The sequence below is a fragment of the Pelecanus crispus genome, chromosome 2, assembly GCF_030463565.1.
Source record: "Pelecanus crispus isolate bPelCri1 chromosome 2, bPelCri1.pri, whole genome shotgun sequence".
In the NCBI taxonomy this organism is placed as follows: Eukaryota; Metazoa; Chordata; class Aves; order Pelecaniformes; family Pelecanidae; genus Pelecanus; species Pelecanus crispus.
In genome coordinates, this window is record NC_134644.1 from 144573749 (window position 1) to 144598913 (window position 25165).

A 25165-nucleotide genomic window follows, 5' to 3' on the forward strand; every position below is an offset into this window, starting at 1 on the left:
GATGACACAGTCACATCTTTCTACTATTTCGTAAGAACAGTTGCTGGGCTGCAGCAAATTCTCTTGCTTGTTAACTACCTCGTTTTGTTGGGTTCCAGGGTGGCAGTCAACTGAAGGGGAAAACATCTTTAGATAAAGAGGTTCTTCCTGTTTCCAATGGGAGAACAGAGATCATAAGGGAAAGTTAGAGAAAGAAGCTATTACATCAGTTAAAAACATGAGGAGGGAAGGTAGGAAGTGACAATGAGAGATCAAAAAGTTGAATCTTATTTGACTTTCAGAAATCCTATTAAACCAGCTATTTCTATCAATGATGGTTATGTTTCTCTGTGTTTATTTTAATTCTTTTATACTTACCAGGCAGTGTCCCAAACCCTCACAGAAATCAATAGGAGCTTTGGGTATAAGGATATTACCTCACCGTGACTTTAAAGAACAACCTTTTTCCTCTGGCTGCCCGTGGCTGACACTGTGCTACTGGGGTTGTGAAGAGCTCTTGCTCTGCTATTCTCTGTCAGGATGGGCAAGGGGAATGAAAAGAGGGAATGAGAGTCCAAAATATCAGTGGTGAGAGCCCATAGAGCAATTATGCTAGAGCTTCTTCCTGCACTGTAGGTACATGCTCCAGTGGACTAATTTTTCAGTGTTTTCTCTACCTGATCTCCCCTAAATGGCATATTTGGCAATACCAGCCTCATGAAATCACAGACATTCTCTGAAAAAGGTTAGTGGAAACATTGGAGGGAAAATAATTCACTTGGAATTTGGGAGAGGCTGGATAATGGGGAAAGTCATTGTAGATATGTTTTCTACTTCTTAGTTTTTCCCCACTGGTCTGTCATGAAAGGTGGCGTGGAACAGGAAAGCTGTTTGCTGTACTGAGCACTGTTAGAAAGAAAAAAGTCCAAAATGAAATAAGCAGTGGGTACCATTCATTGCACTATTTCAGTCAGAAATTGCTGCCACATGGACTCAGACTTCCTAATGGCTTTTCACAATCAGCCATCTGTAAGCCTCCAATTGGTATGGTGCCTGCAGTATTTGTTTTGAAATACTATATAAACTCACAGCATCTGGAAATACCCACAGTACATACTGTGCAACCATAAACTATAAAAATGTTGGGGGGGATTCAACTAACTCTTCTATAAAAAAAATTTTGTTGAACTATGCAGAAGAAGCAAGGCCAGAATGGAATAAGGTTCATCAAATGTAGGTGATATTGTGTGCATCCTTTTAAAATTGCCCTATCATTGTGGACATTCTTGTTCTTTGAGAAATAATAACAAAAAATCTTGGTGACAACTTCAGCTAACAGATATTAAAATGGAGTAAAAATATTTTTGAGAGAGGTTTTACGAGAAGATGTAATGGAATAATGTCATTATAGTGTTCTCCATTCTCTTTTAAGTCTTTCTGTTTACCAGTTTGGCTATATTTCAAATGGAGTTACATTTGTGTATTAGTACTTGATTAGGACTTAAGGCTGAGTCCATGTGTTTATAAAGATATTTCAAGAAAATTACTTAAATTTTAGAACTTTGCTAGTTTGTTGTTATGCTGGGATAGAGAACATCCTTCCCAGTAGGAGGCATTGTGAAAGCAAATTCATTAATCTTTGTGAGGTGATGCCACTTTGCAGATGTGGAACAATCACTAAAAACTGCAAAATTTTCAAGCAGCTGCCCTTAACTTTATATCAAATTTACCATATTATTTCAGCCTGAAGAATGGAGAGAGAATAAAAATCAAAGCATTTTATATGGACACTTCCTAAAATAGTTTTGAATTTTCCCATATGGCAAAGTTTTTAAAATGTCTGTCTTGCTGTCGTGTTTTGTCTTGTAGCTTTTACCAAAGACAATATATTTCCCCCAGTTTTTCACTTTGGTTTAAGAGGAGGAAAATATTTTTGTTTTAAATTGACCTGAAACATTTCTGTTTTCCCTTCAATCAGCAGCAAATTGAAAAGTTTACTCTCCACATCTTGCTTCCAGAGCAGATTCTGTTAAGAACAGGTGGAACAGGTATTCTCTGGCACGCTTTAAGACATATAGTTGATTTTATAAGTACAGACTAATTAAAAATGTACCTCAATTTGCAAATTATGTTAGTTTCTAAAGATTCTTTAGATCTTACTGGAAAAAAGTTTGTTATACATCTCTTCAACATTTGTGTAGTAAAGTCTTTAAAGTGTATATATTTGACTTCATAAACTATATATTGAAAGAGAGGAGGATGTGTATTTGAATTTAGAGGATCATTAACCAAGCTCATAGCAATTGATTTATAATCGTTACAGTTGAGTTGTCTGAGAGAGTGCTAACATTTTCATATTCTCAGCAGAATTTTTCTGCTATTTACCTTAAAGATTTAGTAATTCTTAGCACAGAGAAGGAAAAAAATGATAAAAAGGTCTTGAGATCTTTCTGAAAATGTAGCTAGATAGTTGTTCAGATAAGTGGCATGAAAATACAATTTTCTTTTCTATTTTTGGACTAAGTTTGGATTACAGAAAATTATGACTGCATGTGGATATATTTCTTCATTCTTTACTTACTGAAGTGTAGGATGAAGGCAAAAGCCGTGAAAGTATTTATGGTAGTACTAACACCAAGAATCAGGAGATGATTTTTATGCATATATGGTATGCTTTTGTTGATGATGCTTTGTGAAAAAGTTCACTATATAGTTCATAACAAATTCCATCATCAAACTTAACTTATGATAACTTTTATAAAGTAGAACTTTTCATACGAACAAGGATACAGATGCAGAGGTAAATGTGTTTTCTAGCATCGATGATATTTGAAGCAGACAAGTTAGTAGAAATTCCCTGCTTCCTAAGAAATCAAATATAATTTAATGTAGACATACGTAATTCTATAAAAGTATGTAAATGACCATTTGATAAGTCACCTTAACTGTATGCTTCTACTGTCAGCAGTAGAAGATATACAGTATTGTTTCAAAAAATCAGAGTAAATCATTGAACACATTTAAAATCAGTGCAAAATCTGTCCAAATAAAACCTACATTCTTTTTCCTAATGTGAAAATCCAGGGCTAAAAGTAAAAATATAATATAATAGTTTAGTGATTGCAATAAAAATACACTTTAGAAAGAATCTCTTTGAATTCTATAAAATGTTTCATAAACTTTGGTTAAATGGAGCCTGAATTCCTCATAATAACTTGCATTACGTATGCTGCTAGATGCATCAACCTGACTTACCAAAAGAGCTGAGGAAAGTCCTTTTTCTGAGACTGACATCTATACAAATAGCTGATGTCTACAGCTTTCTTCTCAGTAGCATTAGGAATCCTGTGAGTTATAAAATCTTGGCAGATTCATTCAGCTCTCTCAAATACAAACGTAATAAGGACATCTCATTTCTTTTAATCATATTCTTTCTTTTTTTAGTCTGTCTAGACTATTTTAACAACCACAGAGCTGTGCTTTGCTCATGGTGGGTGGCATGCTTACATTTGCAGGTTGTTATTTCAGGTTAAGTTTCTAATCTGGAATGTACCAGAACTTGGATGCAAACATCTGCTTGACTTTGTGCTGCAACACATTTTTATATAGAAAATATGCAGTTAGAAACTGTAACTGTGCCAGAATTAAAGACCTACTTTTCCCTTTCAGAGTTCCTTTAACTGAAAAAGCAGTTGCCTTTCACTTGCAGCAGTAAATTGTAACACCCTGGATGAGTCCCTGGAAAAAACTTATAAATGTCTATTTATGTGTATTAGATATAGATCATGATAGGATATTTTAGGATGTCAACATAACTTCATTCAATATTGATGGAAACTTATTTAGAAATAAGTTTTAAAATGAGAAGTCTAATAATCCCATCCTATTTATCCTTAACTATACAGAATTAAAATACATTAAAAAAACACAAAAACCCAAACCCGAAAACCTTGCAAGTAAAATGGAAGGAATTAATTCTGTATATTTTACAAAGACAGAACAGTACATATACAAATAGGAAAGAGAACTACACCTTACATTCCCACCCTGTGTTGTAGCAATCACCCTTTAAGCTGTCAGGGGTTGTTTCTCTGTTCTTTATTACTATTTTTAATTCCTCCTTCCTACCATATTTCCCCAAAATAAAATCTTCCTGAGAAAAGACACTTGGAAATGAGTTGTCCTCTAAAACTTCAGTATATGAGGAAAAAACATCAATTTCCAAAATGCCGTTGTTATTAATAACAGCACTTTCTACTTAATCCCACTATATTTTGCTCTTCCAGATCCTTCAATATTTCAGGATTTCACATCAAGGATATTAGAATATGAATTGTTTCTGAATACTTCAAACTGTCCTTCTTCCTAAACCAAGACATAGTTTCTACTGTTTTGAAAGTATTTATCTTCAACTCTCAGTCCATTTAAGTTTAGGTGGGAAATGAAATTACAGAGACATGAAAAAACAGAGAAAGAAGGTGTGATACACTTTCACAGAGTTCTAGAAGTCAGGGAATAAATTTAATTATAGGAGGTTTAGGACATGATATTTGTAAAGCTATTTTGCATAGTATTTAAAATTAAACCATAATTTAGCAGGCTAGTCTTAGAGTGAAAGGACAGTATTTTCTCTATTTAGGGAGATCTGCCTGGTTCTATCTCCTGTAAAGAACAGGACTTGTTTTGAGTTTTTATGTTATAGTTCTCTTTCCAGGACAACCTCTGGGGGTGGGAGATAATTTTATACATCCAACATATGAACAGATTGGCAATGTTATATTAGATATTTCCCCATTTTTATATGGAACTTCTTGGGGGGATTGTCTTGGTAGCCAGACATTGAACTGTGCAGAAACACTTCTAAATGTTTATGCTTTGCAAAACAATTGTTCTTCTGGACAAGGTTATTTCAAATCTCTGCTTTAGCTATTGTAACTAGACTGCATGTATTACTCATACTTTCATGTAGATTAATGTATCCCTTCACACTCATGCCAAGCAGTCCAAATGTGTGAGTCACACACCTGAGGATTTATAGGTCAGACAGCAACAAACAAAAGAAGAACAAGGTTTTTGACTCTGTAAAACATCTTTACTGTCCTTAGATCCTACAGTCTACCCTTTACCTTTGGTGTTAGTCACAGCATTTCACAGGTCTCTGCTGTATGGCTGCAGCAAGGAAAGCAAGAATTAGTGCAGATCTATATAATTTGTTGCTCTTCTGAAGATGTGTGCATACATTAGAACTCCTAATTCATTTTGGACTGGTAGTAAAGAACTCAATTTCCAAAAGAACATAGGCATTTCAGAATGGCTGGTTGTTCAGAGCATTTTCCAAATATTCAAAGCCAGGAAAATGCATTAAATAGTAAGTTGTTGGTTTTAGATTACCAATATATAAAAAACAGAGATGGCTTCAATTTTCCACTCTTTCTTCAACGTGTTTCTTTACACTCATTTTTTATTATACCCTTTAGAGGAGTTGACAGACAGTAAAAGAAATAGCTCAATAAAAACTACTGGAAATATCTGAGGAAATAAGTTTTGAGAAATACCTATGTGGTGAAATTTTGTCCAGATCCTTCTAACCATGACAAACATTTTTGTTGTGAAGGTACTTTTCCTTTTCTAGAAGCTGATAGCACTTAAATTTCCTTTATGTAAATATTAAAGATAAGAATGAAATTCACATACTGATTAAAGTGAAAGAAAGAAGGGACTAGTAACCATTTCCTCAAACAACATTTCTTCTTAAGGGTTCTAGCTCTTTCTAAAATGAAAAAGATAAAAATAGAACAGTAAAAAGCATTAAATCATTACCTTTTTGCTGTAAATATCACCATCCCTGGAGGTGTTCAAAAAACATGTAGACGTGGCACCTGGGGACATGGTTGAGTAGGCATGGTGGTTTTGGGTTGACAGTTGGACTGATGGTCTTAGAGGTCCCTTCCAACCTTAATGATTCTATTCCAGTTTTACTTTCATTAAAAAATAATCCAGCCACCAAGCCAGGAGACATGAAATTAACTATTATTCTACCCTTAATTAGTTTAGTAGTGGACTAGGTAGTGTTAGGTTAATGGTTGGACTTGATGACCTTAAAGGTCTTTTCCAACCTAAATGATTCTGTGATTCTATGGTAATTTCAGAAGCAAATTCTTACATAAATCGAAGGTGGGCTATTTTAAAAGATTTAATTTACAGAAGTAAGTGCATTCCAGTTTCTCTTCAAAATGTTACTTGTACCTATTGATCTTCCATTCTAGTTTCTTATTCCACAATATCTGGTTAATTTTCCCAATAATCAGGAGTTGAATAACTTATCAGAACATCTGTAATCCACATGTAATCGGTTTTAGAGAAAACATTGCAAAGATACATGAAAATAATAAAAGGCTATTTTAAGTGGCACAACTTAATGATGGCAACAGTGATGTTACTCAGCTACAGCTTACTCTTAGAATTTAAAATAATTCCAGTGATGTTTTCTTCAAAGGGATTCATGTAACATGTGCAAGCATTGACAAGCAGTTCCTTCCTTACGTAACAGTCCTCATCACTTACACAAATGAGATATGTAGGAATGTTGTACTGCTGACAAAGCAGCTATACACTTTTGAAAAGGAATAAGATGCTCTTTAGTAAGATTTTTTTCCAAAAGTAATACAAGAATATACAATCACATTAGGAGAATAACTAACAATAGTCATGGAAATCAAAGACTGTATGTTGTATACAATGTGGTTGGGGAGCTGAGACTTGCATGTTAAAAGATCAGTGTGGTCCCTGCTGAGTATGTTTTAGTTTCAAAATAATTAGCTCTGTCAAATAATTAATATTTGTTGACAAGACTAAGCTAAGCACATGCAGCATCACATGTGTTGTAATTAGTTGGGATGATAAGATAATATGGACTGAAAATAATCAATTTGAGCTGCCAAAGCTGATCACTTAAGCCAAGTGAAATAACACAAGCAACTTTCTTCCATAGATTTCATACACACTTATAATTAGCTTTGCTTGCATTTGTGGTCTTTTTATGTTTCAGCTCTGAGTAGCCAAGTTTCAGTGGTGGGAATGTTTCTGAACATTTATTTGAATGATTCCTGAGCAAAATTGTTGGAAAAAACACACTAAAAGTCAATTGGAAGCAAATGATAGTGTTGGACATAATAGATCAAATTAAATCTAGGTAAACTAGATAAAATTAAAGAATATTTAGAATATTCAATATTGAAATTCGAGTTCTATCAAAGAGCTGTTTGTAACTGATCTATATTTACAAGAAGAAAAATCCTTAGCCATTGCAAGTTGTTGAATAACAAAACTTAAAGTGCCTCTGTTCAGATTCACTTGGGGGGTTAACATAAAAACAACATCAAAACCCCTCTCCTTTCACTTTATAGCCTTTCCTGTCCCAGTTAAGTCAATGAAAGCTATGCTGTGGTTTAAAGGATAGTTACTTTAATAATGAATCCTTCTAAAAATATCACCCATTAGACCAGAGGTTAGATATGACAGCAAGAGCTATAGAAAAATCTTTACAGGGTAGAAATTTTGAGGGATAAATTATTCATTGTAAATTATTTGCTCTAACCAGTTTTTACTGCACTCCTATTAGATACTTTACAGCTCTGCAACATGATGTCAGAAACTGAGTATAATCAATAGCATAAATTATTTAAATGTAAGATTCATAGGGAAGTTTCTTTACACTCGAATTTGTCCAAACTCCTGTGACACAGAGGAGATAATATGAAGTATATTTAAGTTAAACATTCTGGATTTTAATGATTTCTACTGAGGTTTCTAAAAATTTTCTTTGCAGTCTTGTGGTTTTTGGCTTGAAAATAAATCATAATCCACTTTGCAATTTGAAAATTTAGTGGGAATGTTTTCCTTTTTCCTTTTTTTTTTTGTCCTGCCCCATATGAATCTACAGTATGGAAAGAAAGAGAAAAAGCAATGTACTGCATACTCAGTGTTACTAGAATAATTCTTTCACAGTCTTTAAAAATGCTATGCAGCTGCAAGATTGAGTGCTGTTCCTTCTAAAGCACATTAAGAAGAAAAAATTCACTTAATTGCAGTAAAATCCTACCTTTTTGCCACTGACTTTGGCAGGGCCTGAGTTTCACTCAGAGTAGTAATACAGTCGGCTCCTGATAGAGAATGACAGATAACATTCAGTTCAGGCGTGGCTGGTCTCAGCACTTACAAGACCATGCTCTTTTAGGTACAATATAGAGCAAAAAAACCCTTCTGATACAAATAAATTAGCCAGTCACTGGATAGGCCTATAGGAAGAGAAAAAAAAAGCACCGTGACAAACTTCATACCAGTGTCACTCTTCTAAGGTTGAGGTGGAGCAAAATCTGTAGGAAGGGCTCAGCAGAATGGAAGAAACAAAGTGGACTTGAGTAAGAAATAGTGTGAATGGACTTGAGCAGAGTAAGGTAGACATGGGAAGAATCAGAGAATATATGAGACAGGTGATATCGAAGTCAGGCGACGAAAATATGACATTTATGACACAAGAAGTCAGTACAAGAAAAGAGAATGATACTTTAGACATATCTGAATAGAAACTGATTGGTTTTTTTCTGAGCTGTCTCTTTGTAAAATATTAACCAAAGCCAGGAATATGCAGCCAGCACCAAATTCTAGAGCATTTAAATGTACGCAGATTTGGATCCCAGATGCGGAGTTACCTGCTGACTTTAAATTATTAGCTGCTGTCCTGGAAAATCACCATTTGCTCAAATAACATACTGCTAGAAAAGATATACTGACAACAGGTTTCATATGGTTTGCATCAAAAAGTCTGTATTAATGTGGTTGATTAATGTCCAGATAATGTTTTTAGGAAAATATCTTTGGCATATTATTATTTCACTGTGTTTGCTTAAACAAGTCTCTAAAAAAGCATTAAATAAATTAAACAATTTTATGAGTAGGGAGTACTATCATTGTGTTTGGGCATCAGATGTCTGCTAGAGTAAAATCACAGCTTCACTAAGACTTACTAGTATCACAGACTATAATAAAATCTCACTTGTGTCTACTTGCTGCAGCAAAAAGTTCCTGCTGAGACTACAAAGATTGAAAAATATTGGAAAAAAGTTTCTCATCTAATTTTTATTTGGCACATCACAAAATGGTAAAGAGGGAACAGAGAAGACAATGCATTTTAAAGACAAAAATGAAAGTAGAGTATCATTTCAGGGGTTGAACATATTGCTTTTAACACATTTTTTAAGCTATCTAGCAGATTTTTTATATGGTATGGAGCATAGTGTACAAACTGCAGGCTTTGTGATCTCTCAGTAACAATGACAATGTTACTATGCTGTTTCATTTAATTCCCATGTCTCAGCACAGAACTGAAAAACAAAACAGCCAGATACTAAAATTATTTTTGCATTAAAAGATAAGTTCCTAGTAAGGCTTTGGCATAAACATTGCCATAGATTTAACTACAGAGTAAATGTCAAATGCTTTTGAAGATAGTCTAGGAAGGGAGATGTAGGGTTAAGACCCTGAAGCAGTCACGCTACAGTGATTGCTAAGAGAGCCAAGGCACACTTTCTGGAGACCAAGAATGCACATTCTAATTTTCAACAATAGAGTATGGAATAAAACTTTCCATTGTCCCAGAGAATGTCCTAAATGTTGAACTATCTGTTAAAACACTGGGAAAGGCACAACAACTAAGTTTTTTGTCCTTAATAGTCACCATACAGGAAGATTACTGAAATAGTCTTTGCAGGCAAGACAGGTCAATGAATGTGAATTTAGGCAGTTTTAAACATGATATATATATATCAAGCCACTCAGTCTTGAAAAATTTTAAAGAGATTTCTGTGGAATATTAGACTACCTGTAAGCTTTAATATCAGGAACTGAAGTGCAATTAAACTTCAGACGCCTTCAGGATGAGATGATAGAAGAAGAAAAGTTCCACAGGTAGCTTTGGATTTGTGTTTATGAAGTGGTAGAAGCCCAGGAGAGTCTATGGATCTAGTTTATACGGACCTTGCTCGTGGTTGCATGATTGTGGTGTATAAAGGAGTTGAAATCAGACCCAAATACAAGATTGGCTTTAAGACTCTAACACCACCATTATTAGATCCATATTCAAATTTTCGTTAAGTTTTTCTTCATCAGATGCCTGTATCCTGTACATATGATGGAAATTTTCATAATCCTATGCGGAAAATTCCATTGCCACATTATGGACACAACAAACTGTGAGGTTTATCAAGGAAAGAAATTTCAGATGTCTTCTTGCATATCCTCAGTGATGAGAGTATCTCTCATTTCTTGACTGCCTTTGTAATCTTAAACTTTGATATATAAACATGATATTCAGCATGTGAAAAGGTAAACTAGACTTTCTAGATAGACTAGAACGGCATTCAGGTGTTTTCTGATGAATGACAGCCTACCTTGGGTTCCTGCCTCAGGATGTACTGTATAAGCTAAGGAATAAACCCAAGGCTCTGCAGGGATGTAGCAGTCTACCACATGTTGCCTGCAGATGTGCTTGTGTTTTAAAGATGCAGTTCATTCATGACTGATACAAAAATCTAGCCAGGATGAATAAATGGGGTAAAAAAAAGGGATGGATAAAACAAAAGAACAATATGCAGTGATTCACTGCATCATTTTGGGAAAGTTACTAGCAGAGCTAGAGTCAGATATCAGGATTACTTGGTTGTCAATACTAGATTTTCTTCCTGTGAGCCAGATGTACAATATGTTCATCTGGCATAAATCCCCAAGACAGACGTCTGAGAGGGACTTTATGGAGGGAATTCAATAGCAAATGTGATTTTAATTCGCCTCTGATTACGAAAGTCAAGTACTCTTAAATACCTCTCTCCATTATGAAAGATCAAATAATGATTTTGATCAACTAATATGGGAGATAAATTGTAAAAAATACCCATGAACAGAAAATACAGAAAAATACTTAGAAATACACAGGTGTAAGTGAAAAACAAAGATGTCACTAATCCTCAAAACAAAATCCTATGTTTTCTATTAAACTGTATATTCTCTATTAAACTTCCTAGTGTTACAGCATTTTTGCAGTGTTTTGCATTCTTTCATTTCATTCATGCAACAACCCGCTGAGCTGGAATATAATCAGTATTATTGCCAGTTTCTGAAGAAAGAGGACAAGGTGGAGATATTAAGTGACTTTTATAAGGCCTCTTATCAAGTCTGTACCAGAGCTAGGATTACAATTTGGAAGCTGTTGACTTCTTGTTTGGTATTCAGCAGCCTAGACCATGACATACCTCAAATCCAATTTCAAACTCCTATAAAATAATAGAGGAAACATAAGGGAGCAAAACTGCAGTTGAAATAATGTTACTGAAAGTTTTCTGAGGATTTGGTAGAATAAAACTGGCTGAAATAGTCCATCTATGAGTTGCTTATAGCAATTACATTAGCTATAAAGATTGGGTGCTACTTTAAAAAAGCATGACAAATTTGCCAAAATGATCTTCTTCCTTTAAGAACCATCTGAAATATTAATTTATATTAGCCTAGCTATTTTTAGTGTCATGTGTCCCCCAAAAAAACAGCTTGATACATAACAGAGAAGGTTTGGAATGAGAATTGTATTGTAGGGGAAACATCTAACCATGCCACAGGTATCCTTATTAGATCTGGTTTTAAATAATGGCTTTAAATTCTAAAGCATTAAAACAATTCACTGATTAAAATTTCAGAAGACTTTGTACTTTGAGACTGTAAACTCCCTTGGGAGCAGAGAAAGCTGGTGAAGTCTATTAGGAAGGTTAGAAATATAAAAATGATAATAGAAGACTCTCTTACTTGCCAAGGCTCATTTAATCCTCACAGTGATATGAAGCTGAAGAGAAAGCAAAAACACAGAGGAAGCAATGCTGCCAAATGAGACCAAGCAATCCTAGTGAACACGAGATTAGCTTGAAATGTCATATGACAGCAAATATAGCTAAGATTGTTTTTAGGCAATCCATAGTATCACCAAGTCACCAAATGAAGAGAAAGACAGCGGTCCTGCACCTTTTAGTGTCACTATACTTAAAACTGAAGATTGAAAACAGATTTAGGCCACAGAAACTGTAGAAAGTCAGAAATGCATTAAAAATTATTAAGAAGCCAGCAGGAATGACTGATGAGGGAATATTAAAATAGCTTGTTGTATAAATGATTAATGATAATTCACAGGAGATGAGATAGCTGGCTACAAATAGATCTGGTCAAAATATTGGAAGTGAAGGGAAAAGTCACCAACTTTTGTTTGCCTTTTTCAAAAAAAAAAAAAAACAAAACCAAAACCTTATTCAGTTCTATCTCCAAGAGTCTGACAGACAGCATATAAAAGCAGCACATCCCAAGATGAAAAGTTTCCATTATTAGTTTCCTGGATAGACATATCCAATGCATAGATCGTAACCAAGACATGTTAAAGAAAGTTTGAAAGTTAACCTTTTATTTTACTGCCTAGCATTAGTGTCAAAATATCTTGATTGTAGTCTCTCCTGGAGACATTTTAATAGGTGAGGCATTACCTGAAGGATAATATGGAAGGTCCCATTCTGGAATTTGCTAAGTGACCTCAATTTCCAGGTCTTTCAGGTATTTCCTGGAAGGCCATATGTCTTTATGGGATTAGACAGGTAGGTAATGTAACATCTTTACCCTATTTCAAACTCCTCTTCACTTAGAATCCCAAGTAAGTCTAATGGGTTTTTTTAGATTTGGTTTTAATATTTTTTCTCCTGAATTCACTGTATTATTTACACAGCTATACTGGTATGTGTTATCATAATTATTTTCTTACCCTAGCCAATAGGATTACGGTTTGATTTTACAGTGGACAAATGGAGAAAGCCTTGTATTCAACAGGGGTTAAGTATGATGGGGGAAAGGGATCCATATCTGAGTGCTCATCAAAAAAATTTATCAGGGATCTGTATTTCTTTACTTGATTATGTAGGGTTATTTTCTATATCCTGAGAACAAAGAGCATGTGAATGGGAAGGAAAATCCCCATAACTCTGCTGACAGGTTTCCTTTTCTTCTGCCCATTTGGGTGGGAGAAGGTCCCAGCACCATGAGCTAGTGAAGGACAATAAGAAGCTGTAGTTTCTGTCCACCTGTATGGACCTCAGGCCTCCTTCTCTTTCCTCTTCCTCCTCGGAGTTGGTGCTGCTCTTGAGACAGGGTGCATACCTCCCCCTTACTCTTTCAAATGTTTAAACAACTTACCCCAAATAATATACTCCTAAAAGTGTTTTATGGTATTTGTTTGTATGCTATTACTAATACCTGGTTTGTTTGTTTGTTTGTTTGTTTGTTTTTAAAATAGATATATTTTCTTCACCTTCCACAAAGAGAATTTGTCTCTTTGAGAAGAGTTACAACAGGAGATGAAGTGAGATCTGCTACATCATTTTATTTTTTAGTCCTTTGTTTTCTACAAGATGTGGCATAGCAAGTATTGATGCATTTTGTCATTTATATGGCTCCAGAAATGCCATCTTGAAGGGAGAGTTGTCTGTGTTATAGACGTGATGTGTCAACCCCTTCTTAAAAATAATTGAAAGGAAAACTTAAAGCTAAACCATAAAAAATAAAATAAAAATGAATGTAAAAGGCAGGATATCTTGGGGGGAGCGAGGGGAAGCAGATTCTTTGACTTTAATGAGGACTGGAAAAGCCCAGAATATTTTGATGTGGATTTAACTAACCATCTTATGAATAACTTCTTTCTTTATTTGTGTGACCTAGATATAGTAATTCATTAAAAATGAATTTAAAATATAAAGAAGAAAGGATTTTCCAAGACAAAATATATTTTATCTGATAGCTTTCTGTTCTCTCCCTCCTTCCCTCCTTCCCTCCTTCCCCCCATGATATATCCAATATTCTCACTTCCAACAGCTATGTAAAATTTTATAGGGGTTTGTCAAAGACTGATTTTAACTGCGATAAAATAGGTTTTAATGACTGCTGATTAAAAGAATTAACATGAATATTGAATTTTCCCCATAAAATATTAGTACCAATGCAAGATAAATCTATGCTGTAGGACATTTCATCCACAAAAGGACACTTCCCATGTTTAAACATCTTAAATTTGTATGCAACACTACAAAAGTATTAATGTTGTCACTGTTGCTAAAAAGTGATTCAAAAGGAGAGAAAATATATTATGGCCTGAATTTTTTTTTTTTCTTGATAAACATTTTAATATTTATTGATTTTTAAACCTTAAAGACACTAAGTCACAGAAAAGCTCAACTATTAAAGCAAGAATTGAATCTTGATATTTACAGAAGTTCAGCTATTAACTGAGGCTGGATAATAGAAAGGCAGAGACAAATTGCTTGGGAATGCCAATGAGAGCACCATGTGCTTTAGGTGAGAGACTGACCATGTGTTATAGTGTTGCATTTTGTCCGTCTGTAGACCAATACCACGATGTTTGATATTTGCCAGAATGCCCATGCTCAGCTCGACCCCCAGACATCCTAGCATTTAGTTTTTTACAGGCTGTACTTTTTTCTGTGGATTTCATTGTGGAGACAGACTTCACTGTCCAACCATATGTCTGTTTAGGTTTCTCTATCTTTCTTGGAAAGATTTGTAATTATAAAATGTGTACTATGTATCTTACTGTGCAAACTTTACTATTGTAAATAAGATTGTAAAAATTATGATTTGGCATTTAATGGTGCTTAGAATATGCTACACTGGGATCTACAATTGGACAACTTACTCCCCTTCCCTTTGCTTCAGGTCCTGTGCTCTTCCCTGCACTGGGACACAGCCCAACTCTAAAAGGGACCGTTGGCTTCACTATTCTGGTGTTAGCCACAGAGCCCTAAGAGGAACATCTCCTGTGAAATGGGAGATATGGGTTCAAACATTCATCTTATGGACTGAAGATGAGTTTCACAGCCACAAAGCAATGCTTTGTCATGCTGGTGCTTAACTGAACCTCATCAGAAAATGCTGGAAAAGTGAAGGCAGCCAGGGCCTAAAATCTGCCCCTGTCTTCAGCACTTCAAATGGACTGGTTTAGACTTGTCCCATATGTGTGCTGGACAATAGGAATCTCATTTTACTCATTTACTTTTTCATTCCTGTTTAACATGTTAGAAATTTTAATGTTTGAAACAAGTTTGCAAACTTCACTATTCAAACCAGAAATCTTTGTAGTAACGGAAACAGTCTAATTTATAACTTTTATATTAAAGTATACCAGGACTTAAACTAGTTAGTTCTGGGTAGAATAATTAAATCATCTACAACATAAACCAATGCTGTATATAATGAAGGGTATTGAATAAATAAATATAATGAAGTGTATTGACAGCTAGATACTATTCGTAAAGCATTTCTTAAAAGATATGTTTGGCATATAGAGGCTATTTATGAGCAGAAAGGGTCACTGCAATAATAGGAAATTAGCAAGATACCTTATTAAAGTCTGCAAGGAAATGAGATGATTTTAGATATGTTTCTCTCACTATTTCATTTATTTCTCTGGTTGTATGAGTTACAATGTTTGTGATTTTGCTGATAGCTCAGAGAAGATAGGTATAATTCAGTACTCACAGATGCAGATTGTAAGTGGGTGTAAAGCTTACCATAAGTTCTTTCTCATTGTAATGAAGATCCCATGTATCTTTGATTTTTATGAAATATTCACAATAGTATTGTACATCAACCAGCAAAGCAATCAAATCTCAATTATTCACATGTTAATATTATTCTCACCCTTTGAATTTCTGCAGCACGTTTTCCTGGCTGCTCATTTGAATATGAGAGAACCCACAAGACAACTACTTTTCTTTGTGTTATAAAAATATTGTAAATTTGCATTGCAAAGAGCAACTACAAAAGAGAAACATTCAATGTCCTATTGAAAGTCTATTTAAATTAGTGCATAGCAAAATTGGGCAAAAATAAAATGAGAATTTTTATTAAATAAAAAAGGAATAGTTCACTAAATCCCATGTTAAATGGCTAAACAATAGAGAAAATACAGAGTGTAGTACTCTGGTGTTTAGAAAACATTTGTGACAGTAATAATTAAAGAGTTTTGTTGTGTATAATTTTCATGCAAGTCTTGTCTGGCAGAAGATTTTCTGTAGATTTTGTCCCCTTGTCATTTTTATTATTAGTATGTCAGTTGTGCCCAAATGTATCAGCTGAGGTCACATCATCGTGTTAGAAGCTATATAAAAATACATTGAGAGACAGCTTAGTCAAATAAATGCATGTCTGAAGTCTAAAAAGTGGAAACAGAGGCACAAATAAGTCTCTTACTGAGAGTCATACAGCAGGCTAGTAGTGGAAGAGACAGGTGTACCAGCCAAGTCTACTGCTTTCTAGACCAGTGGTCTTACTTGTGAGACACTACCTCTGTGAGTTTAGCAAAATCAGTTCAGCTACACAGCAGATAAACGTACAAAGACATTGACAAGATGCTAAGAATTATGTAAGGACAGATACAGCTTTTTTGCTAGATCTTCACAAAGACGAACACAATACTGTCCATGTTAAGTTTTCCCACCAGGAATGGTATTTGCACACTGAAATGTTGTGCACCTTGGCACCACAGGGGATACCAGTGCTTCCCTGTTCACTAGATACTTGACCGCATTAACTTTTATCTTTATGCCTAAGCCCTCTGCCATGTTATCTCTTCAGTTTGGGTCGTTAGGGTCCTTTAAGCTAACATAGCTATGCTATTGTCTCTTTGACTCCTGTGCAAATACAAGTATATCTAAAATGAGTTTAAACTTGCTAGTTGTCAGACAATATCAGCAGTCTACTTTATGCCAACATGGATCTCAGTGTGCATTACATTTATGTTTTGTAGGTGGTGTGTCTTCAAACTATTATGGTACCAAGCATACTATTATGATGGCTCCCGATATTCAGGTTAACTATATATAGACATGACTTCAACATGCATGATCTGCACAGAAGTCTAGAACTATACAGTACTGAATCTGTCATATGATAAAGCTCAGAGACTTTTGGTCAGGGCAGTTTTCCTGGTTTTCCGTGATTAAATTTGTGCAAGTATACAGTATCTTATGTTTTCAGGATGTATTTAACATTGATAAACTTATAAGAAAACATATATTTTCTTGTTTTCTACAGTGTTTTCTCTAAATGTTGTAATATGAAGCTGTCATATTAACTAGTTAAACAAGTGAAAGCTGTTTGACTGTTAGCTCTACTGCAGGCGTTGTTTTACTAAAGCAGACAGTTTGCTAAGACTCGGGAGGACTGCCCATACGTCTCCTTTGTGTGTTCTTACCTGAAGGGTGGGGTTTGGATCCTGTGTGATGGAGACAGTCAAAGTGCTGACAGCTGCGGCTGTAGCTGTTTTGTTCACCAGGAATTGTGCAGAGTTCAGTAACAATGGTTTCTTTTTTTGTCAGTCTATTTTAATTTAAAATATGAAACTTCTGCTACTTAGTGTCATGCTTTAGGTATCCAGAATAGAGGTCATTATTCCTTTTCATCTTGAGAAATGAACTGAACTTCAACTGTGAGCAGTACTTAACTGGATTCTCTTCTTGCCTGAGCTGTTACTGTGATATGATCAAAAGTATGAACAGGTTAAAAAATAGTAGCATAATTCTTAGCTGTAAGAGATGGCCTATATTTGACTGCTGTCTAAATTACCTCCTTCTTACAAAATAAGTTTTCATTATTTAGAGGTATGCATATTTTTGGCATTTCTGTTGTCTAATATAGCTAAAGAAAACCCAGAAGCCTCATGGGACAATTTCTTTCATTTCACCTTCATCTAAGTAAATTGATGTAAATGGAAGGACCTGCTGGCAGGCGGAATTTGCATATATGTTAACAAAATCAGAAGTTGGAGGCTAGATGAACACAAAAAGTGGGTTTTTTTCTTTTGCCAAATCTTTCCCAAGAATAATGTAGATATTTCCATTTGAGATACACCAGGATGCATTTAGATTTGTGACCTCAGAGGAAAGAGCACAGCAGCAAGCAAATCTTTGTTCCTATAATTAAGGAAGATTGTTTTCGTACTTTTTAATTCTAGGAACATAAGCCACTTGTGCTTCCCCTGTCTTTTCTCTTTTCTTTTTTTGTACTGAATTAATAGGGAAAATTGTTCTGATAGAAACATATTGATTGCAGTAAAGAACTGTATGTTACCTGCCCTGCAATCCTCACAATGGTCAATGATATTTAACTGCTGAAAAATGTGCTCTGCCTGACACCAAACAAAAGCAGAGTTGTCTTTCATTGTTAGAGTTTGTTCTCTACACGGCCTTAAATGTTCATTTCTTTGGCATAAGATAATGATTCATTCTCTTGCTTTGCAGTTTCTAGATGGCTAGGTACTTAAAAAGTCAATACTGAATTTCTAAGCAGAAATCCACGTATGATTACAATAAAGCTCCACTCTGACAACATTGTGTTAAGAGATGTATTGGTATATTTTATATCTATAAAAATAAGAAATTTTAACTTGACTTATCAACAGTATTTCAAAATGTGCTACCTTGGTTTTATTGATAATCATTTTTAGAAAGTATAAGTCTTCTGAGGCTAGATTCACCCTAAATGAAAAATGAAATGTGAATTACTGCTGGAAAAATCATCCACAGTCAAGGGTAACTGTATGCTTTGTAACATAATTCTCTTTGTCTTTTATTTAAGGGTTAAAGCCAAGTGATCCAACCATGACCGGCAAAACACAGACCAGCAACGTCACCAATAAGAATGACCCAAAGTCCATCAACTCCAGAGTCTTCATCGGCAATCTGAACACAGCCATTGTCAAAAAAGGCGACATTGAAGCGATCTTTGCAAAGTATGGGAAAATAGTTGGCTGCTCAGTGCACAAAGGTTACGCGTTTGTACAGTACATGAGCGAGAGGCATGCGAGGGCTGCAGTGGCGGGAGAGAATGCCAGGATCATCGCAGGGCAGCCACTAGGTAAGGGCTTGTTCATATCATTGAAATATTGTTTTATCTTTCCTTTCTATTTGAAATATCATTTTCTGCTGGTGCCTTGGCTACTAGTAAGTATGTTTTGCCATTGTTCTATCTAAGTGTATTTCTAGGATGTTGGATCTGGCAGAATTTTCAAAGTGTTAGATGTTACCTAGAGATTACAAAATGTCTAGTGCTATAAATTGTTGATTTATTAAACACATCATTTCTGACGCATTTCTGACTGCAACCCCATTGCAGTGAACATGATTACACATGTGAGGAAAATATAAATATTTTCTCTTAGACTCTTGTTAGTAAATTTAATGTAATATAACAACTTGTCTAATAGGTGTCTTTATCTTGCATTTAATGGGTTTAAAACAATATCTAGCCCAGTAGCGCGTCAGATTTTATAGAGAAACAAAAGAATTACTTTTGTTGGTCCTTGAAATTGTACCAAATCAAATAGTAATCCTGTTATTCATTTAGAGAAATTTATTATGAAAAACTTAGTTTGAAGTTATTCGAACATAATGGGAACACTGTTCATCTGAACTCCAAATTAAAAAAAAAAAAAACGGTAACACTTTTGTTTTCTAGTGCTTTGTCATGAATGCTTATGTAAGGTCTGGTTATAAGGTCTGGTTGTAAGGTCTGGTTGTTTCTTATTGCAAGTGTTACCTCTGAAAGCTATTTACATTTAGGTATAGAGGCTGTCAATGATAAAATTATCTGGACTACAGTACTAACCCCATCTGTCATATATATAGTAATGATAGACAGTACAGCAAGATGTTCAGTAAGAGCCAGAAATCTTTCACTGGACCTGTGAACTATGTTGCTCAGATCCAAACCCATATGTGTAATGGCTATGTCAGGAAAAGGTGAAGTGTAGCTAGTGCTTTGGCTATAACAAGTCGTAAAGAATGGATATGGCTTATTCATTTTCAATTTCTCAGGCTGTAGAAATCTGTTTTTTCTGATTATTTGTAGAAATTGAGGTATTTGTGTTAGATGGTTTGTTGTTTTGTCACAATTGTTCAACAGTAATTTTAAGTTTTATAACCCCTGTATTTTGGGTTCAAAAGAAAAACAGATTAAAGAAATCCAATTACATTTTAGGGGAGATTACTTTACAGCTTTTTTAGGATAAGTTATAAATATGAGTGAAATAAAAGAACTCAAGTGATAAAGCAAGGCAGCAAAGTCAGTCTGTGGGATGGCATTATTAGAAGATGTTTCCTGGAGCAGTGGTCTCCGAGCAATAGGCCATGTAATGCTATCAGTGCATTATTTACAGCTCCTTGCACACTGGTCTGACCAGATTTTTTAAACTGTGTTTTCCTAAGGCAATAGATCTGTTATTACCATGACTACTGTTGCTAGTCTCTTTTAGTATTTCTTGTGGCATCTATAATATGCCAAGTGTTTTTGTGCTTTGTATAGAAGGTAAGTGAAGTTGTTGTAAAAAAATTAAGGGACCAATAATTACTTGAATTGTTCAGTTCTTTTAATAATAACAGAAAGTTTATTCAATACTAGGTTTTAACTGAGTTTTAACTGCGTAATCTTAAAATACTTTGACTATTCTGCAAAGTCTTGTGATAACATATTTCATGCTTCAATTCCTGGTGTATCAAGGTGTATAAAGAATAAGCAAGGTGAAATTTTTTTTTAGCTGTTCCAAAACTCATTCACTCTTTCTGTATTCGAAATACAGTTGTTATAGGTATTGTCTGACAAAGAAAACAACTTTGTAAAAGTGGTACTTCTCATTAGACAAACTGTTTCTATAAATTCTTTTTATTAGCAGCAGACATTAACAGTCACCTCAAAATAATGAGGAGCTGATAGGTAAAATCTGCTTGGCATTATGACCCAGAAGAATAACTTACGTGAAAATTGTGTGTTTGAATGGAAATAAGTAATGGTTAGACTCATTACCATGAAACTACTCAATGAAAAAAGACTTTGTTCTCTGTCTTGAGAGCCTTGCATTCTGAAATAAACAGAACACATGATTTTATATCAACAGTCAAGGTATGAAAAGGAGACAAAAAAAGCATTTTACAGATGTACAAACAAACTTGATTAGCATAGCTGAATTATCTTTTAAATTTAATTAGAATATATTAGTAATATAATGAAGGCTGGATGGTTGTCAGTTTTGGAAAGCTATTTGAACAAAGGAATATTTGAAAAAGATTATCCCATAGTATATGTCTGATACTACTATACACTCTAGTACTCAGTACCTCACAAAGGAAGGAATAATTTAATTTAGACTGCATTATTAATCTACATTAGTTCTTTCATGGTTTTGGCAAACTGACCATTTATGTTAGCTCCTGCCTTCTATGGAGTCCTGCCATTCAAAATTATGATATCCTCTACAGCAGCTTGACCCATGAGTTGGAAACTGTTTGCATGTATGTAACTGAAATTAAAAATTGAACCTATAAATTCCTATAACTGTATACAGTGCTGCACAATTCACTGAAAATATAGCTGCAATTCCCATCCAGTTGTAGGCAATGGAATCGCATTAATGGTGTGCATTAGAGTCCTCTCTAAATGTTTGTCCTGAGGTGAAGTCCCAAAGTGTTAGGCTCCATAGGTACATAACAAGACAATTTACTTAACAAATTCCTCAGAAGTACAAATCTAAAGCATTGGTAGTGCCCTCAGTCTTGCCACCTTCCTGTGGGTCATTATAATTGGCCTGCTGGTTTCCTCAGACAACTCTCAAGCTCCTACCAATGTGTTTGGTGGCCAATGATGTGTAATGGTGTCATGGTTTAACCCCAGCCGGCAACTAAACACCATGCAGCCGCTCGCTCACCCTTCCCCCTCGGTGGGATGGGGGAAAGAATCAGAAGGGTAAAAGTGAGAAAACTCATGGGTTGAGATAAGAATGGTTTAATAATTGAAATATTACAATAGTAATAATAATAATAAAAAATGGTGAAAAAGAAAACAATTAGAAGAGGAACAAAACCCAGTGGGGAAAAAACCAAGTGATGCAAGCACTTACCACTGGCTGACTGATAACCAGCCAGTCCCTGAGCAGCAATCGCTGTCCCCTGGCCAACTCCCCCCAGTTTATATACTGAGCATGACATCATATAATATGGAATACCCATTTGGTCACTTTGGATCAACTGTCTTGGCTGTGCCCCCTCCCAGTTTCTTGTGCACCTGGCAGAGCATGGGAAGCTGAGAAGTCCTTGACCAGCATAAGCAGTACTTAGCAACACCTAAACCATCAGTGTGTTATCAGCATTATTCTCATGCTAAATCCAAAACACAGCACTATGTCAGCTACTAGGAAGAAAATTAACTCTATCCCAAACAAAACCAGGACAAACAGCTATGCCATGGATATTGCCAATTCAGGGAAGAGGATTTCATGATCTGTGTGGTTATTTCCAAGTTTTCTGTTCCATGAAGTGCAACACACCCTAAAAAACTGTGGGGAAGAGATCATAAAGGAACACAAAAAAACATGTTTAAGAAATTTACTGGTATTATGGTGAAGTTCAGTGCAGTCTCTTGAAGTAATATTATATCTTCATGGGAATAACACGTTTTCCTGACCCACATCAGGGCAGGGACAGGTCAGTATTGGGCACAGGAGTCTGCTTCACAATTACTATTTTGTGAATTGCTTCAGGCTGGAGCCAAGAAAATGTTCAAGTTGGTCTAGGACAACACTGCAAGTTACGTTCCTAGTTGTGGGAACACACCCACATAATCCCCTCTGCTCTGTCACCTCAAAAGTTTTTCATCCATTTAAACAATTCTGCGAGTTAGAGAACTTTTGCCCATATTCGCCGCCTTGCCACATAGGGCAAAGAGATGGGGTGAATAGAAATTATTCTGAGGAAATACCAAGTCTGTTTACAAAGGAAAATTTCAGCCCTCTGTGGTGAGAGGAGGACTAGAGGCCTACTTGCTCCAAAGCAATGATGCAAGTCCCTCATTGCAGCTGTGGGCTGAGGAGCAAGCTTCAGCAAGAATTAAACTTTTAGGTACATGATGGAGAATACAATTCTTCACCTGGTGTTTTCTCCTGCCTGTGTAGTTCTTCACAAGGGTCACAGCAATGTTATTTAACTTTTTTATCCCTTCCAATACACATGAATTCTGTGAAGCCAAATACCACGTAAAAGGCATTTAATGTTCCATAACTTTATATTATATATTCCTGTTTACCTTATTCATTTGGCAAATATATGTAACAGCTTCCATCTAAAATTCTGGTATAGCTATCACAGTAATTTCTACATCATAATGTCCCTTTGATTTGCTTGGTTTGTAGTTCATAGCCTTATATTTTATAATTATATGACCTCATTTTTTTCATCTTTCATGCACTTTTTAAAACCAGCATAATTCCTTTAACCTCAGAATATGTTTTGATTTGCACCAGAATAAGAGCCAAGCCACCTCACAGGTACCTTGAGAAAGCAAGTTAAATGCTGCAAGGCTAGTACTTTTGGTCTCTTTTGTTGCTTTCTTTAAGACACCATAGAATTTCATTCTTGGATGCTGAGAAAAAGGAAAAATATTACAGTACCAAGAGTATGAAAGACACTGTAGTTCTCCAGTTGATGCCCCCTTTAACTAATAAATCAGTTCCACTGTAGCTTCAATCCTGTTTTGTTGCTGTAAGTATTATTCACGTGTGTCTGCCTTCAGGTCTAAATTAGATGCAGTCTCTGAGTACCAAGTGAGTGCATATTGACATGTAGCCTAAGGTAAGATGGTGGTTGCAGATAATTATTTTGGGTGACATATTCTATTGCACATCCTTTTAAGAAGCACAGAAGCCCTGCAGGGGCTTTCTAAATGATGACTACCCAGTAGAAAACATCCAAGGAGAAGAGCAGGTAATAAAGAGAGCCTTTAGAGAGACTCAACATATACCTTTGTTGTAAATTGAATTGATGTGACAATAGGGCTGGTTTTTCTTTTGTTTCCCTTGCCTCTACTCAAAACAGATCTTCTCTATTTTTATATTTGTAATGTCTAGCAACACGGAGAGACTTAACTACATGGATTCTATGTTTGCAGAACTGCAGGAATTTCCAGAGTGAATCAATTCTTCACCTCAATCTGAAAACCAGACAACATTAATTATATCATGAATGTTTGTATTTGAAAAGAATAAATACTTATGCTGCTTTAGTGAACTCATTTGTGAAAAATGCACTTTGGCTTGAAAAATGACACACCTGTATAAATTTCCTTGATGATGTTAAACTAATGGTACACTAAGAAAGGGAATTCAAAACTGAATTAGTGATTGTTCAGTTTTAACTTTGTTATCAGCCTTCAGTCAGTAGCATCCAAGTACAACAATCCTGGAAGACATTAATTTGCACGAGCATAACCCATGACTTATTGAAGCAATCCTGTTACTCTTACTGACCTACCTCCAGTTACTATAATAGCAAGATATACCTGTGCAGGATAACAGGAAAGCAATGCTATCTTGTTTTAAAGTGTATAGTAGATGAGCAACTGGAAAGGTTTCTTATTTTGCTTCTAGCAAGTCTATAAAAACTGGAATTTCAATGTGGGTCAAAACATTCCAGCCAAGGACAATGGGTGCGTTAGAGATACCCCAGAGATTGTACTGATACAATGAAAAAGTGGGAATGTTTTGGTATTTTAACATATATTTTAATGAGACATTAAAAATAGCATATATTACATACATATCGTAATTATATATTCAAACTATATTTCAAGTCTTATACTTTTAAGAGATTGGATATTGCCTGTTCACATTACTGAACCAGAAAGAGCAATACACTTCATAGAAAATTCTTTGGTCCATTGTAACTTTTGCAGATGCACATTCTAATGTTTTGTACTTACCAGCATTGCACCATGAGTAAATAATGTGAGAGCTGTAACTCAGTAATATCGTGGTGGGCTGACCCTGGCTGGATGCCAGGTGCCCCAAAGCCACTCTATCACTCCCCTTCTTAAACTGGGCAGGGGAGAGAAAATATAACAAAAAGCTCGTGGGTCAAGGTAAGAACAGGGAGATAGATCGCTCAGCAATCACACATTGTCTCTGCTGGTCCTTCCTCCTCAGGGGGAGCACTCCTCATGCTCTTCCCCTGCTCCAGCTTGGGGTCCCTCCACAGGAGACAGTCATCCACAAACT

The 25165-nt window shown here is 35.4% G+C and overlaps 1 protein-coding gene across 1 annotated transcript in view; it reads left to right on the forward strand.

Annotated features, from left to right (window-relative positions):
* The first annotated feature begins 18728 nt into the window (after positions 1–18728).
* Positions 18729–25165, forward strand: part of RALYL (RALY RNA binding protein like) — a 195693-nt gene continuing 189256 nt past the window's right edge. The window contains exon 1 of the mRNA XM_075705072.1: positions 18729–18984. Coding sequence (XP_075561187.1) covers positions 18729–18984 — 256 coding nt within the window. The remainder of the gene's footprint in view (positions 18985–25165) is intronic.